Source organism: Erithacus rubecula (genome assembly GCF_903797595.1).
Source record: "Erithacus rubecula genome assembly, chromosome: 3".
Classification (NCBI taxonomy): domain Eukaryota; kingdom Metazoa; phylum Chordata; class Aves; order Passeriformes; family Muscicapidae; genus Erithacus; species Erithacus rubecula.
This window is the reverse complement of record NC_136689.1, coordinates 126,155,457-126,173,794: the sequence shown is the minus strand read 5'-3', so window position 1 is coordinate 126,173,794 and position 18,338 is coordinate 126,155,457. Positions and strand designations below refer to the sequence as shown.

General features: G+C 45.0%; 1 protein-coding gene across 1 annotated transcript in view; it reads right to left on the bottom strand.

Annotated features, from left to right (window-relative positions):
* SDC2 (syndecan 2) overlaps positions 1–13,255 on the bottom strand; it is a 58,412-nt gene extending 45,157 nt beyond the window's left edge. The window contains exon 1 of the mRNA XM_079300975.1: positions 13,092–13,255. Coding sequence (XP_079157101.1) covers positions 13,092–13,151 — 60 coding nt within the window. The 5' untranslated portion in view covers positions 13,152–13,255. The remainder of the gene's footprint in view (positions 1–13,091) is intronic.
* Between the last annotated feature and the right edge of the window lie 5,083 nt (positions 13,256–18,338).

Here is an 18,338-nt window from a genome sequence, read left to right as displayed (position 1 = left end):
TTCTGTGCAGTGCAGCTCAGCAATTAGAAGATTATTCTTGGCTTTACCCCCCGCAATTTTTAAGTCTCTTATTCCTGCTGTCTCTACCGATTCAGGCTTCCTAGTTCAACCTTCCTTCTTCCCATGCTGTCTGTCATGACAGACCCTTCCTCAGATGCCAGAGAAAGGGTCTCTTGCCTCCAAGGAAACCACAGCTTACAGCCCTCTGATTGCTCCCAGAGTAAGGCTCTGGCAGGCCAAACACTAGTAATTATTTCTGAAGGGATGAAAATATTAAGAAAAGGTTTTGTACCGGATGATTATTCCCAAAACTTTACTGAAGTCCCACAATAAAGCCCAGGACCAGCATATTCCAATAATCTTATTTATTCTATTCTTTCACATAATCTTCTTCCCTACACAGGCTTGCTCTTCATTACTGGAAATAAACTGCACCCAAACTTTAGCAAGGTATTTTTGGTTGGATTATTTTTTTTTCTTTCTGTGGCTAAGACAGCCACATGAGCTTTTGTTTAAAATAAAATAAACTGATATTATTCAAAGAAGGTAAAAATAGAGGTCAGAGAGAACTCTCATAGCCTGCTCTTCAAACAAGGCTTCTCCTGCACAGCACATCGAGGCTATTTCAAGAAGCACCTCCCATTTTTCACCCCTGAGTACGTCAAAGTGTGTCAGCTTAAGAAGCCAAAGAAAGAAATGGTTACTTAAGGGCAAGTGCAAATACCTTGAAGGGGTGGGAGGGAGACAGGGCTGGGTTAACAGGTTGCTCACCACTCAGGGGATGGAGAGGTGTGCATCCACAGAGCAGCTAATGAGCCACAGATTATGCCACCCTCCTGTGCCAGGCTCAGCATCTCCAGTGGGAGCACAAGCAGAGGCACTGCAGGCTTTAAGCATGGCCATCAGCCCCTGCACACCTTTGCATTCTTGGGGAGAAACACTCAACATTTTCCCCTCTGGTATCCATGGAGAGAGATTAGCACTCCTGGATTTCATTAGCCAGGAGTGCTAAGTAATCCACCAACTCATGGAAAGAGTAAAAGCACTGAGGTTAATGTATTTGGTGAGGCTCTGCTGAATGGTTTGGGATATTTTGTTTCAGTACAGCATAAGGAAAGCAGCTGTCAATTTGATTATAGTGCCCTCGGTAATCTGACACTTCAGCAAGTCCCAACTTCAGATGGCTCCCCCTCCATCTGAGCAAACATAGTCACTGATCACTTAAACAGACAAATGGTGATTTGCACAAATAAGTTTTGAAGTGAGGTTATAGAACAGAGGAGGAGCAATTTGCACCCATCATTCCCATCCTTCCGCAGTCAGAAGGGAGAACACGGAAGTCTTCCAAGAAAATCCAAAGAGAATAGAGAAAAGCCAAGCTGCAACACTTGGCTCCACACACTTTCCAAAAAGCAAAGGGGATGAGGGATGCAGTGCTCAAATCATCCATGTCTGGTTAAACGCTTGGTTTGTGAGCTCCAGTGCTGTCGAATGGACACAGCTGATGAGTCAAAGATGGAATTAGCATCCCTGATACAGCAACTCTTTTCCAGCCCAAACCACTCACCTCCAGGCTTCTCCTTTAATTAAGGTTTGGCTAAGACATGTCAGCAGTCCAGCATCCCCTTCCTGCCAACAGCTCTGCCAATACTCTGGTCACTCACAACCAACTCCTCCCCACTCCCTCTTTTTCATTGCTGTGAGCTGAGGGAGCAGAAGGATTCCTGAGAGTGGGCAAAAGTCCAGAGCCAGCCCAGTTTTTCATCTACCTTTTCTTCTCCTCTTGGATCTTGTACTTGCAACATGAGACTGAAGAGCACTGCCAACGCTAACAGTTACCTTTTGTGCCTGATAGCACAAAAGCAGCAGGAGGGAAAGAAAAAAAAGTCTAATGAGGTTGGAATCACAAGAGATTGCAAAGAAAAAGAGCAAATAAATAACTTAAGGTATAAATTACAATAAAGTGCATTGTAGTTACCATGTACTGTGCAGCATTGCTCAGAAATATCACCAGCACAAGTTAAAACATCCCACACTGAACAAAAAGCAACATTGCTGGTAGGAAACTGGTAGTCATATACTACCACTGTGGTGATAATAGCATGAGAAATTGTACAAGTGACAGGTCAGACAGAATTTAAAAGCCTTCAGTTTGTGTTGCTTTGTTCGTATTTATCTTCTGATAAAAACGGTCTACACCAACACAGACAAAAACACAGAGCACTGCCATCCCTGCAGTACACTCTATTTTGCCACTGTTGAAAAATAAACCTGTTTTCCCCCCACTTTCTTTTGAAGACAAAAGCCCATTAAGACATGTCTTACATCTGCTTTGACTTATCCAGAGGAAAGTCTACATAGCTACATCTACATACACAGATACATCTACATAGCTACATGGACAATGCCCTATAATTTAATGATTTATTTCCATGGAAAAGGAAGCAAACTTTTAAATAAAAGCTGCTTTACATTTTAGAGGTTTTCACTAGAATACAAGCATAACATGAAGCCTTTACTCACAGGTAAAGAGCCAGCACTGAACTTCAATTAATCACAAAAAGATCCAGCAAATAAAAAGAAGTCTTAAGGAAAGCTGACTGACAACTGCAAAACACAGGAGGACGTGCCTCTGATAAACTGAACATCTTTTCTGTTACACTCAGTACTGTATTTACCACCTGGCCTGCAAGGGCTGCTTTTATTCAAAAGCTCTGCAGTAAAATATATGCATGTGTAGAGGATGAAGACTTCATCATTGAAACCTTCTGCAAGAAATTAGGGGAATGAGAAAGACTCGCACACTTCCGCAGCAGAATTAGGTCAGGACGCCTTTGAACGGCTCCATTTGAAGACTGTGCCAGACTTCAGATCAAATACTTTTTAGTGCATTAGACCCAACGGCTTAAGAGATGAACTTCTACACTGCTGATAATTATTACTGGTATTATGCATCACTGCTTCCCTCTCCACCTGTGAGTAATTATAAATAGCCTAGATTTTCCAGTTCCTGACATATGCCACTTGGTTAACAGCACTCCCAAAAGCTATCCTTTGTAACCACAGGTCACACATTTCAAATATGATAACCACTAACGCCACAGAGATCACTAAATCATGACTTGCCCCACACATGCTCTTATCTCAGTGCTCCCTGAATATACAGAGATGGCTGAATGGCATTAGCATCACAGTAATTAACAGTAATGTGAGGCTGTAAAGTGCCAAGCTGGTGACTCAAATGCAAACCTGCCTCTGCCCTCCTGTGCCTAGGTACTGCCCTGGACTGTGCAACCAGGGAACATCACTGCCCATGGCTCCATCACCTCCTGATGGGGCTGGTGCTCTCCTCCATGCCAGCTCTTGCTCCTGATGGCCTTCAGGGCTATCCCCAAATAAAACACAGTCCAGTAGCCAAGCTGGGAGGGCAAATGACAAGGAAATGTCCCCAGATATATAAGGCAGTTAATCCTGAAGAATGGGCAGTAGAGCCTATCATTCCCTTACCCAGTCCTGCTTGTGCAAATTTTCATTAAAAAAAAAAAAAAAATCATCAATCTATAAATAACCTACAACACCTAAGCCTCAAAACTGTCTCATCAAGCCATTCAGAATTTTAAGTCTTTAAAAATTCAGACTTTTCCTAAGGTTTTTTAAGCTCTTAAAATTCACAGCTGAATTCACTCTAGCTTGTTCCTTGGGAGGGTTGTTAAGATACACTGAAACATCCTACTCCAGTTTCCTACTGCTCCTTGTTTTGCTTTTTTTTCTGTTAGGTGACACTACTAATTGTACAGCTGCTACAGCTAGCTGCCAGACACTGCTCTAAGGAGGTTTTCCAATTAGATTAGCTGAATTGAATAATGAGAGAGAGAGAGATTAGCTTTTTCTGTGCATCTCTAGGAAGCCACAGAGAAATCCCCAAAAATACTCTTGCTAATCCTCCCTTAGGACCCCTCATCTCTGATCACAAATACAAAATGCCATGTGAGTGACTTTACTACGTGGGAAGCATGCCAGCTGTACATGTACAGCAAAACCTTCATGGCAAGGGATCCTACCCACCTTTTTTAAGAATGACAGTGTCTGCCAGAAGTTTACTCCTCAGTCCTCATCAGGCTCCTCAAGTCAAATACATTTACCCACATAAACCAGAGGAGGCAAACCTCAGATCTTAGGTGTAACAAGAAATGGTAAAGCATCACAGACACTATTACCTGTACATCATAGAACCACTACATTTCTTTCCCTAAAGTAAAGGAGTTTTTTGCTATAACCTAAAGCTTCCAAATTATTTCAGTGCAGATAAAGAAGGTCAGAAGAAAAAACTCAAAAATTAAATACTTTCTGGCACATGAAGTCAGTAGCATCACAAAATATTCACAAACCCAGAAGACTTCCTTAACCTACAGAACATCCATGGTTCTCAAAAAAAAAGTGTAAGAGAATCTACATCACTATTAAGTTTATGCCACCAGGCAGAAGACCAATTCAAGGGTCCACCAGAAGAGACCTACATCAAGATGCCAAGTCACCAGCTTTTGGCTAAATGGGAGAGATATGGTCATGCAACATTAGTCAAGCACAAAACCCAAACCAGCCAAGGGTAGAATAAGCTTTTCAGGCTGTGAATTACTGTAAACACAAAAACAAAAGAAGGGTAATTTCCCTTTTCTAATGCCCCACAGTTGTGAAACAGACAAGAAGTGGCATTTTCATTATAGCAGTACTGTTATGAGTCTTAAACCATTTTGGATCAAATGCTCTGTCACCAGGAGCTCAGAAGTTCCCTCCATCAGAGAGCCCAGTGGCATGGGCACACTGCCTCTCCACAGCAGCAGAAAGGTAATTTATTACTGAGCTGTGCCTCACAAAGGCACAGATACCCCTTCCAGACACAGCCCTGCTCTTCAGCAGGGCATGGCTGGCCAAAACAGCACCAGAGAAAAACATCTGCAGTAGGCAGCATGACTGGAGACAACAACTCAACTCAGCTTCAAGGACCCGTCTCCTCCAGCACCTGCACACTTTAAGGACCTAATTCTGTTTTAACAGGAGGCCAGGGAAGCTCCTTTCCTCACCATCAAACCCTGCACAGTCAGACCATCAAGCAACACTGAGATGTCAAAACATTATCCAAACACAAACCATGAGTCTTCATTATTTCAGGCTGTTAAATAATGTATCTCTTTATAGTCAGTAATCAGACTTGTTCCTTCTTCCAACACCTCCATGCCATTCCTCCCCTCTGCATACCAATGGATGCTCTGTGCTGCAGGAAGGACCACAGCTCCTACCACAGGAGCAAAAACCATCTCATGGCTTGCCAGAGGGTTTTGTCACTGCCAAACTCTCTAGAAATTTCTGGAGACATCTGTCATGCTTCCATGCAGCAGACAGACATGTGCACTGAAATATTTTTGGCTAAAAGCCATAAAAAGGCACATTCAATTGCAACACAGACAGATAATTTCTGCTGAGCCAGGGGTCCACTGAGGTCACACCAGTTCTAGTGGGACCTCCCAGCCTGGTCAGGTCAGGTACAGACCTGTGCAAACCACTATTCCAGTTTTTCTCCTTAGACCCAAATTTTTCCAACTCAGTGATGACTATGCCTGTCCCCTTACCAGAAATTTTAGGGTAGAGAAAAGGCTGTGCTGGAGAATCAAACCAAAAGCACCTATGGGAGCTATGGAGGATCAATTCACACATATGGGAGAAAATTTATGAAACTCCTGTATTAAATCACAAATGAAGAAAAAAAAAAAACAATTGAAAAGACAACTTTTGTTTAAGGCTTTTTTCCTTGGTAAGTAAAGTCAGAGAGGCTGCTCCTTCCACACTAATTCAGGTCAAGAAAATTATTCACATTTTGAGAGAAATTTTGTTATGTTTATTTTACTGGGAAGCATATTCTGTGGGGCATTTTTTTCCTGACACTTGAAAGACACACACACAATATAAAAGAATCAAAATATATGTAAAATAGAGTTTGATATAAAGTTCTATAAAAAAAACACACAAAGTTTCAAAGACCTTTCAAGCTAGAACTGCAACAGCTGGAGAGAGGTCAGTGCTGAACGCTGTGTGGAAGACAGTCTTTATGAATAGATAATTTCAAAAGTACCCCAAGAGGTTTCATTTAATGACATTTTAGATATCACATTCAAAGAAAAAATCATCCTTCATGGATGAGAAATAATCACAGAGCACATGTCTGGAAAATCATAAACAGCTCCACCAAAGACAAGAATTTAGAATATATACATGGCACTTTAATAACTTTTCCTATCTCCAGGACTAGCCATTTTTCTTGTTATACCATGGAGAAGGAGACTTGTGAGCTGCAGATGCTACAGATGCTTAAGCTACCAATTATTCTAAAGCATTAATCTTCTAACTTTGGACATTGCCTCAGCAGTTCCTGAGAACTTTACACCTTCTCTCAATGACATTTACACAAGCCTGGAACTAGCACAACCAAATTTCACCCATGGTGCTCACAGACACTCCTCCTTGCTGGACAAACACTTTCCTTCGTGCTTGCACTGCCACCACAGGCAAGTACCAAGTGCCCAAATTGGGAGAAGATTAAGTCCCACAGACAGGACAGGACCTGAAGGTTTTCCAATCTCCTTTCCACAAAAATTGTCAGAATCTTGCTTCTCAGCAGCATTATTTTATGCACATCCTTGCTGTAGGAATTATAAGTTATTATTATTTATAGGACTAAAACATATCTATTTTTATTTATGCAATGTCACAAATTTATATTCAATGGAAGCTCAATTTCTGCCTGTCCCAAATACAGTGTTTTTCCATTACTCTGAACTACCTTCACCTTTCCTCTTTACTTCCCTTGCAGGTTTTAATTTTGAATTATAAGAACACCAGTAATGTCACACCTCAGTGACTATGTATTTGAACATGGAACTGCACTTGAAAAGGATTTGAATGGAAAGGCTTTGTGGTAATCAGTTTAAGTGACACACTGATTCTGGAATCTCTGCATCCAGAGTGAGCAAAAATAAACAACATGGGAAAGGAGGAATCTGTCTCCTGGACATCACTCATCTCTGCAGCCTGCAATATACACCATGTATTCAAACCCATTTCTAGCCTTCCTCTGCAGACCCCAGTCCAAAAAGCAAATAGGATTCTGCTCTTAAAGCCAAAAGACATCAAGTGCATGGGGTTGGGTTGTGCCCTCCAGGTACTGTGTCCAGCCAGCTACTCCTGCAGATATTGAAGAATCAACACAGCTGGAATTAATGCAGCTCAGCTCAGAGGAGGAAAGCTTGCTGCTACTTGTATAATTAATGGAAGGACAGAAGCAGACACATGAGAAGCGATCCTGTGAAAGGTGGCAGAGGGAAGACCTGGTTAGGTTATACATTCATGTGGCAGTGAGTAAAATGCAATTTTTGTTCTCTGTTGAAACATCCTTAGTCTTGAGGCTACACTGGTCATGCTCCCAGCTCCTTCCTGGGAAGTACTTCATCTCCCAGGCTATATTACTTCAGCAGCACTCTTTCCTGTGAGAGTCAGCCCTCTCAGTCCACACAGACAGTCACACTTCTGAAATACACTTCAAATAACAGGGATGGGTCACTTCACACTGATCTGAAAGGTGACAAGTGACTTCCATTAGTGTGGAAGCACCACTTGAGAAAATTATGCTTTATTATGGTCAATCAAACAGGAACAAAATATGTCTGCCAACATAATATTGAAATACAGACAATATATTCTGGTTGTTAATCACAATGCTGACTTCTGAACATTTTGATTCTGTGCCTGTGTATACCACAGGCCATTTGACCTTCTGCAAGTCCCTTTGTCTCCTTACTATTAATGAAAGTACAATGTGTTTATCGTCATGCTCACAACTCAAACACAGCCAAACAGGTTTTTATTTGAACTTCCCCAAATCAATTCACCTTGGGAACAAAACAATTTAGCTTAGAAGGGAGATTTCTGAAGAAGTTGTTTATACATAAACTAAAAATAGTGATTTCAGATGGAGCATCCAGCTCAGGCTTTAGTTAAGCACAGCTTATATATACGACACTCTAATAGCCTATCTATGGACAAAGCCAATTTCTGCAGATTCATCACCACCCTATTAGTCATTATTTCACTTTAAATGAAACTCCTGCTTGAGACATCAACAAAAATAATTTGCTCAGCGCAAATGCACTTGTTGCAAATGGCTGTTAAATGCTACGTTTCCTCCTACTGCAATCAGTATTCCAATACTTCTGAGGATCACATGTATTCTGTATTTCTGCCTAAGTATCTAGTATGCTTTTGAAAGCATCCCCCAGGGCTGAGCTAATCAAGGAAACAACATACATACAGAGAACTGTCATTATCAGAGGGTCAAACACTAATGCAGTCTGTACTCAAGAGACTGCAAATTATACTTCAATGTGAGCAGGAGAAATCATGTTCCCAAATCACTGAATAGTGTCATGTAACCTATGAATAAAATTACTAGTCCTGAAAAAATGTTATAGATAGCAATTTATTACCATCTTGTAAGCATAAACTGAAGATAACCAAACAAGCTGTTCACAGAACAGCCTCCAGTAATTCTCTCATGCTTCCTACAACACCAATTACAAAGCGACTTGAATGTGGACCAAATCACTTGCTCATAACTTGTGCATCCTCTCTCAAATGCAGGAGCACAGAGGGCATCTTTATGACTCAGAGTCAAGCAGGGTCTTATATGAGGCCTCAAATAAGCTTGCCCATCTCAAACACAACATTTATGTTAAAAATCACGGTCTGTCGTATCTATTCAGAAGACAGAAGAGCACTTCTCCATAACTAGACAAGAGCTCTTTGTTCAGCTGTTGAGTCTTACTAAAGCCTGCAATTCTTTGCCATAAGCAAGATGTTTAAATTGCTCAATGGCAAAAGTCAATTTGGTGAGAAAGTGTAATTAATAAATGCCACCCATGTGCCTCTGCTTGACATTTCATAAGACAACTCTCCATAAAGAGCAGTGCAAATGGAGAGCTCTGCAAACGACTGGCTCCTCTGCAGGCTCTTGCCCAAGCTCAGGAAGCCCTGCCAAAATGCCACGTTCCCCACCAGGGATGGCAGGCAGCTCTCCACCACCCAGCTCTCCCCTATAGAGGAATTAGATCATGGCTGTGTGTTTGACAAGTAACTTCTCATAACTTGCACCTCTACTAGTCAAGAAGTTAGGCTTTTATCTTGTCATCCTGAGATTGTGCTTAATTTAGGACTATAGAAACTCACATTCACCAAACCTCCAAGAAAATTTCAGACCTACTGCACACTCTCCAAAGTCTATCATCTTTATTCCATTTGCTGCAGTAACTGTCTCAAACCTACCACAGAGGTGTTATCAGCCCAAGAACCACAATCCTAGCACCCAACTTCAAACCCTAAGATATTTGTCCTGACTTGTTCCTGAAGATGATGCTCTCATTTACTTCCTTGATAAGGATCTAGAAAAAAATGCAGAGAAAATACCTGTGCACTTTAGGCCTCAATACTAAGTCAGTTCCAATGCAGACCTCAGGGCTAAGACATGAAAAAGAGGAACTTCAGTGCTTGATCTTGGATCAAGATCCATCTGTTCTTTAATTTTAAACAATAATCTAACCTTAGAGGGAAACTCATTTCCACAAAGTGGCTCCTAAGAACATCCAAGGGGTGGCTGTAATACCCAAGACTGGTGGCACAGACCAGAGCTCCCCAGAATTTCCAGTGCATGGTGGTGCAGGCAGTTGTTGGATGGCAGAACCCAGAACCTCAGTCAGAGCAAGGGAAGCAGCTATGGCACATTCCATGTGTTGCCAAACCACAAAAAGTAATGGATGAACATTTATTAATTCCACAGTGAAAAAGTACATGTGAATTGGAGGTGGGTAAAAATAAATCAAGACTGAAAAGACTTCCTCCTCTCTTTGGAACTTATTTGACAAAGCAAATTTAACACACACAGGAGAGAAACACACAGCCTATAAATCTAAATACCAGCTATCTCTTCAGCCCTTCTTTTCCTGTAATTACTATCTCTGAAGTCTAACCGCCTTTTTTAAAAAAACATCCCTCCTCTCCAACACACTATAAATTTTCCAAATTCCAAAACCAAAGTAACCATTAGAAACCAATGTAGGAAAATTACAGCATCGTGCTTCTCAAATATTAAATACTTCTGAAAAATATACCAAATATTACCCTTGGACATCTTTCAATGATTATATTTATGCCAACAACTCAGCAGTCAGATGCTTACACAAGAAACCAAAAGACCACTCAGGTGATGCCCCAATGCTCTGTTTCACTGTCCCAAATCCAGCCCCACACACATGTACTGATGATGTGAAGCAGCCTCCACACTCCAGAAGCTTCCCTGGGAGAGATGGACTTAACCTTCTGTGAGGAGAGCAGCACAGTAACACTGCAGTATGCAGCACAACCTGCAAGCCAGCAAAGTTTCTCAGTGTGCACTTGGGCATGCAGAGAGGATCAGACTGTCACACAAGCTCTGGAAAACCATTCGTCCCACTGCTGCACACTAGAACGAAACGGAAAGGTTTAGCAGCCTCTTCCGAATGGGAGCTGACAACTACAGCTGGATACTTGGCACTGCTCTCTGGTGCTATTAAAATCAGCAAAAGCTGGCTCCCAGCATCCTCAGGACTGGGCTCAAGGGCTCAACCTTTTAAAAGGCACATCAGGACTCTCACTCATTGAGTTTTCCTTTTCTTTCCATCAGTTTCATGTCAGTGTCCTTCCCTCTCCTTTAATCAAAACAAGAAACTTTCAAGATAGCTAGAAAGCACATTTTTTGCCATTCAGCCAAGTCTGGGCGAATCCCCCAGATCCTTCCAGACCCAGAGAGGTTACCAGACCCCACTGTAACCTGGTGTCTGACTGCACACTGTGCTGATGGCAGCAAACCCTCACAAGCCCCAGCTGCAATCCACAGCCTTGGTGTGGGTGACGCTTGCCACCATGTGCAGGCTGGCAGGAGCAGGTTGGGCTCCTCTCAGCCTCTCCATCACAGCCCTGTCCTGAAGCAGCTGCTCCCTGGGGAAGCTGGCATGGCACAGCAGAGCACAGCTGCTGTGTGACAGCCCACAGCATGGCACACAGAGCACGCACCCAGCACCCACAAACCACCCCCGTGGGCTCAGTGGCAGGTCTCACTTCCAGGACATTCCTAACACACTGCTAAAATCTCCTTGGCACACCCAATTAAAGTGTCTGTTGGTTATGTGGACCCAACACAGGGAAGTCACTGCTTTAAAAAACCAGATCTGCTGCACTTCCCCCTCCTCTGCTCAAAAGACTCATGGATAATTTACTTCATCAAAAATAAGATTTTTACCTTATGGTTTTGCCTGAATAATGATAATAAATAGTACAATCTAAAAACACAAAGAAATTTAGAGCTAAATCCATTTGACAGTAGTCTGGAGAGCTGGGAGGGTTTTTTTAAGCATCCATATAGAATTCCTCTTATGACAAGGACAGACTTCTGCAGGGAAGACAGATTTGGCATCTGTCTTTTCCCAGAGACTGGTCTACAAAATCCAATCTTAAGGGACCATAAAGCTGCTGCCAGGCGCAGCTAAAGGAAAAAGAAGGGAGGTGAAAGAAAAGGAAAAAGACCAACCTCCTTTTACTTTTCCAGTCCCTGAACTTTCTGGCAGCAGTAAGGGCGCTGCAGCAGAGCCAGGCAGGCTCCCCCCACCGCCCCAGAGGAGCCCAAAACCCACCTCACACTGCCACGGTGCGTTCATCCTACGGCAAAAACGCATCAAACTTAATACTTCACTAATTACTGTGACAGTTTAATAGTACTCCGCCGGAGAACTTCGTACTAACAGCGTTTCTATAAAATTAAAGTATATTGTACCTCATTAGCCAAGGGTGTTTCTACAGCACAGTTATACTTAGCGGAAACAAGGGTCTGTGCTCCCAACCCTTTTTTATCAGTCTTTAAGAACAGTGTTTTGCAATTGTATCCTTAGAAATCCGTACTGATGAGCCACATTTCACGAAGGCTATGACTTGGCTAATTCACACAACAGCTAGAGAACTTCAAAAATTAACCCAAGCTAGTGACATTATTTAGTTCAGTGAAGCGGCTCATTTTAATTGGATTAAATTGTCATGGGTTTTTTTTTTTAATTTCATATTGAAACCTCAATTTATCATTTCCTAACATTTGCCCAAACACTGCATCAGTGTTATTTGCATACCCCCTCCCGCAAGACAGTCTCAGATCCACAGACGGCAAAGACCAAAACCCTCCGGCCGCTCCCCGCCGGCTGCTGCCACGAAAGGGTGGGAGAGGCTTTCCCAGAGGTACAAATCCCGGCAACAGAGCTAATTGCATTAAGCACAGGGCCCGGTTAGCGAACACACTGGTGGCGCGGAAAAAGTGTAAACAGCAGCATTATCCCCAGCACCTCGGCAATTCCGAGGGAAAGGGACGGCGGGTCCGGACCGGGGCCGGCGGTGCAAGGGGCGCTGCCGCCTCAGCGCCCGCCAAGCCGCGGACGCGGCGATCTCCTCGGGCGGCCGCTCGCACACGGGACGGACCGGGATGGGGGCAAGTCCCGCTCCCGGACACAGCCCCGCTGCCGGACCCGGCCTCGCTCCCCAACCCAGCCCCGCTGCCGGACCCGGTCCCGACCCCGCGCCGCGGCCCCTCGGGCGCCCGGCAGCCGCCCCTCCTCCGGAGAGGCAGGGAGAGAGGTACCGGGGGGGCTCCGGGGCCGGCTGGCGGCTGGGTCGTTGCGGCAAACTTCGGCCGAGCTTCGCCGGAGAGCGGCAGGGTGCTTCGCTCCGGCAGGGTGGTCCTCTCGGCTTCGTGGGGCTGTTTAGGGTTTTGGGTATTTCTGTTTGTTAGGGCTGAGTGGGGGGCCTCTCTCTTTCGGTTACGGAATGGTGCCAGCCGTTTGCAGACCGCTCAGCTATCAACAGATGCCCCCCGAGTCAGCGCAGTGCCCCGCGGACGGCGATGTCCCGCGCTCGGCTGCCGGAGCCGAGGCTGCCGCCCTCGTCCCGTCCCGTCCCCTCTGCCCCGCACTCACCGGCTGCCCGGAGGCGCAGGCCACGAAGCTGACGGTGAGCGCCAGCCACACGCCCCGCATTATTCCCGCGGAGCCGGCGCGGCGCCGCCGGGGGCCGGGCACAAAGGAGAAAGCGGGGGCCGGGGGCGCGGGGCAGGGCCGGTGGCGCCCCGGGTCCGGCCCGCCGCGCTCCGTCCGCGGGCTCGGCGCTGCGCTCCGGCGCTGCCCGGCGGGCCCGGTGCTCGCGGGCTGCAGGCTGCGCGCTGCCGGCTCCGCCGCCCTCCCTCCGCCCCGAGTGCGCGGCGGCGGCGCCGCGGCTCCCAGTTAAACCCCGCAGAAATTCCTGCAGGATTACAACACAGATTGGCAGCTCCCCCAGCCAGTGGAAAGAAGCAGCGCGCCGCCACCGCCGGCTCTCGCCCCTCGCAAATTCAAGCAACTTTCCCCCCCTCCCTCCTCCTCCTCCTTCTCCGCCTTGGTCTCCCCTCTCTCGTCCTCCCCCCCAGTGGAAAACATGAGCAGCGCCGCGGACCGACCGAGAGCAGGCTGGCCCCGTACAAAATCGGGGACGTGGAAAGGCTCCCCCTTCGCCAGAGAAATCCGGCCGCGTGTTCGCAGCAGCGCTGTGCTGCCCGGGTTCGCTCCGCTGCTCCGCGCCGCCCTCCCCGCCAGCCTCGCCGGCAGCTTCAAGGGTCGGCAAAAAAAGCAAAATGGAGGGGTCAAAAATCACGGGAAGAGGAGCTATCCCAAAAATGCCAGCTAATCGTGAATCCCCACTTAGCTTTTTGCCTCAGAATTAATTTCTTTAGACTTTTCGCCCCCAACAAGTACAAACTTTTAAGGGTGAGGAGCGGCAAAGTAAGAGAGGGCTGCGATTTGTAGCTAATTACATGGATCCAGAAGCTATGTCTTTAAAATAAATATTGCAGGAATTGACAGCACCAAGAATGTGTGCTCCAGAAGGCAAAACAAGAAGTCTTGCTACAACTAGTCCGTGGTATTTCTCAACTGGGAAAAATTGTGCTTTTGCGGTGCTTAGGAGCCTCAGCCCGATCCGCTTGCACATTGCCAGCATGTTTCCACCACTGAACGTGTACATACATGACATCAGTCATTGGACATGGGAAAGGAGCAATAACCAGGAAAGCAAAATATATCAGTCTCATTTGCAAACTACGACTGGTGGTTTCTGTGAGAAGGTAGCAAACAGCTTTTTATAGCCTGAATTAAATGGTCACAAGGACCATAATGCTCTTTTGTTTGAGCAAAATCTACCCCTGTCAGAGGTCCCGGGCCCCGGAGAGGGCAAAAGAAGCCCAGGGAGATACCCTGGGGAGATGTTTTTCCCAGGCAGATGTTTTTCCATGCCCTTCACTTTTCTTACCCTGTGCTCTGTGAAGGGCTTTGGCCAACGGGTTGTGTTGAGATCCCATCCGCCTCCAGTTCCCGATCTGGTTGCCTTCCTATCAAAACAGGCACACCATGTAAGAAAATAGAACAATCTGGCAGAAGCAATTTCTCACCCCACTCATCACCTTCCCATGCAAACACATCCCTGGCGATCCCTGTGCAGCGTGGCTGAGCCTGTGCTGGGCAGTGGCACTGGGAATGGCTGGGAATGGACCCTTCTCCTCTGAGGGGAAACTGTGCTTGGATTGCTCTTACTGCGTGCGACCCACTCCCAGGAACGTGATACCTCTCAACTGTTACCACACTTGCTATTTCTAGATCCACCTTCCGGACATGCCATGTCATTGATTTTTAGGCTGTGTTCCCCACTGAAATCCTACCAGATTTTCAGTGGTCTGCTCCCTGTTGGTGTCACACACACAGTTTGTATAATGTGTTCATTATATTAAACAGATTGTTTAATGCAATCTTTCTCCTTCAAAGTATGCTGCAGTATCCTCTTCCTTTGTAGGCAGCTGGATTTCAATTCAACTAAGCAACAATTTCAGCTCTTTTTGATGTGGGTGAGTGAAATACAGTGAAGCAAAGGGACTAAAACTCCATTTGGGCAAAATCTATATGACCCTACATAGGCATGGGGTCTTACAGGCATCCCGGTCTGCAGGGAGGGGAGAGATGAGATTGCAACTTGTCCCCAGTCAAGGGGGAAACCCGAAAAATAATTCCTTAACAGCAGGAAAACAGAATGCCACATTAGAATCAAATAATATAAAAGAGCAAATGGAAAGACAAAGACCCTGGATATGGGAAGCATCCTAAGGGTCATCAAACACCAAGAGGCAGGTGATTTACTACATTAGGGTGGTTTTTTTAAGCATTCTTTTACATTCTTAACATTCTTTAACAGGCATGTCTTTTAACATGTCAGCTAAGCTTAGCTTTACTTTCGTGTTGCAATGCATGATTATCAGGGTTTAACATACTTGCAGAATCTATCAAAGGTCAAAATACCATCTGCAACAAGTGAAGAGAAGGCCTTCCCCAGGCAATGATGGTGGCAACAAATGGGCTCCTCATGGACCACCAGTGGTGCAGTGCCCTTGAAGGATCTGGGGCTGAGACCTGCAAATCCTCCAAAATACTTAAGTCTCTGTGGGAACGATATCTGATGCCAAACATGAAGATAGACACACACATTAATGCTAGAAGGAGCAGAACTAAAGACCAGAAGCCAGACAGATAATTTGAAAGGACAGAAATTACCATGAGGATTAAAAAAAGAAAACAAATAACCCTTGTAGTTCACAGAAATAGCAAAATATTGTCCTGTGTCCCACTTATTTCCTCCCCACTCTCCTGAGGCTCCTGTCTGGAAGCACTGTACAGCATTAAGAGCATTTCCACGTGTGGTCCCATGGAGAAGCAGCTGCAGGCCTGGGCATTTCTTACACAGACTGTCAGGCAGTGTTCACCGTGTTGCCTCTGGGTCCTCCCAGCCCTCCAGAGGACACAGGCCACCCAGTCACCACACCAACACTGAGTCAAACCAGGCAGGAGTGGGATTCAGGTGAGATTAAGAGACAAACTTCACCAAATGCAATTTTCTTTTTTTTTTTTTTTGCAAAATATGTTGTGTGCTGGAAGTTGCAAGAGGACCTCAAGTGTGGTTATCAACTACAGAAGACCCAAATGCCCACCAAATTTGAAAATTCAGTTTTGAGTCTCTCCTTAGGGGAGAGTTAGTGGAATTTTAGGAAAGAGTCATGGTTAGAAGTACATGGGAACTATTCAAAAAGCAAGTTGGGAAATCTTGGGAATAAGTTTCCAGCCTATGGCTGCCAAGGCACCATTGAGGTTAAATGTGCATCACAATTTTTGAGTGCTTCCCAAGCATTCATTTTTGCATGGGCAATCCTGCAGGTGACTTGCTCCACCAGCAGGGCTAAGGAAAGATGTCTGCATGGGGAGGAGAGCTCCTAATCATGCCATTTCTCCATATTTGTTCAATAATACAAGTTATGGTTGAGAAGGCTTGGCCCAAAGCACAACCCTGAGCCTCACACCACAGTGGGTGACAAGGTAGTGTTGGCCACAGCTGGTGGTTATGTTAATGACTGATGGTTGTATTTGTGCCCAGGATGGGATAGCCTTGACATCACATTTAAAGGTCATAAGAGGTGGCAAATTTTCTCAAATTACTTATTCGAAGAGAGACAGAACCTGTGAAAAGGAAAAATACAGCTGATATTAAATCTGTTTGAAGCCACACTGACAATGACCTGAAAAAAAAATTGGTACAATGTGTTGGTAGGACAGTTTAAAGAGATTTATTACCACATCCCCAAACTCCCAAATTTTGTGCTTCTAATTTAAGAACAATAGAACTGCTCTTCTCTTCTATAAAAATGTCTGTAATATTTTTAAGTGCAGTTGTGTTCATTTCTGTAGTATAATCTGAATTCAGGGATGTGGTAAAATGGGCCTGGTACTCATGGGGCCATTGAACCACAGGAGAGGTGCCAGCAATTTTTGGTAACACATCAGCAAATGGTTTTTTCTTCATCAGTTCTCAACAGTGTAATTACATGAACATGCATCCTTCCTCAACAGGCTCTTGTTCTAAAGGATAGCTCTTCTGAGCATCCCCAAAATACCCTAGGACATGCTTGCTTCTCTTTGATCCTGAGGCCTCATTTGCTATGCAGTTTCTGAATCGTAGATGCATGCAGGTTATTTAATTTTTATTGTATCTGTAGTTTTGTTCTGGTTAGATATGAAGTACAAAACATGCCTGCACAAAACCAGGCATCCCTGATAGCTGAAGCAGCAGGGCAGCAGGAGCTAAGGGCATTGCTGAGCAGCCAGTGCTTGTTGTGTCTGCTGTGGCACCACTGGGACCACACAGCTGGACTATATGGGGTTTGTAATGATGGGCTTTATATGAATGCAGCAGAAACTCTGGGCATGGCAGCAACAACTGACCACAGAAACATGCAGCTGACAAAACTTGATTTTGCTCATTTTTCGTGGACAAGTATAGTAGTAGAGAGACATAATAAGAAAATAAAAGGATGGCATTCAAGGCAGAGCACAAGCAGCAGCCTCCTGTGAGATGGTGGGTTGGGTGAAACAGTCCAAAAAGTAGCCTGCAAAGGGGCTGGTTTGTGTTTGTCCTGTGCAGCAAAGGAGTATCCATGCAAAGAGACAGAGACGTGCACCCAGGCTGGGATCTTGCTCAGGTGAGGGGATGCAGGGGGGATGTGCAGGGCAGCAGGGGGATCTGGAATCATCTGGGCTCATTGAGAATGGGGTCAGCCAGATTTCCAGGAGAGTTACTTCCAGAAAGTCCCAAACCCTTCCTAGAGGGGAACATCTGAACCAGTCTTTCATCCAGATTCAAAGATGGCCTTTACTCCTGGCATTAAAGTCCAGCTTTGTCAGCACCCAAAGCAGGACTCATCCCCTGCTATTCAGCAGCTCTTTGAATCTTTTACAAAACATGCCCCAAGTCCCTTGCTGATTTAAGAATCTCTTTTCTATGGGAGATGCCTACTAAGAATCATAATTAAAGTGAATGACACAATGCTGACAGCTGGAACTACCAAAAAATTATGAAACTTGGCCAAAACTCACTTCTGTCCTGGGTACAAAGGCTTTGTCTTTGGACATTAACTGTCAGTGTCATTTTGTGCTGTCCTCCTGAACAGGGTGAAATTTACCACTCTGACAATTCTAGCCAAGGCTATTGCACCTTTTTTTTTTTTTTTTTTTTTTAATTAGGACAAAATGTACCTTTAAAATAGAAAAGGTATTTTGTTATCTCTGAATGTTCCATTTAGAGCCATGGCTCAATATTTG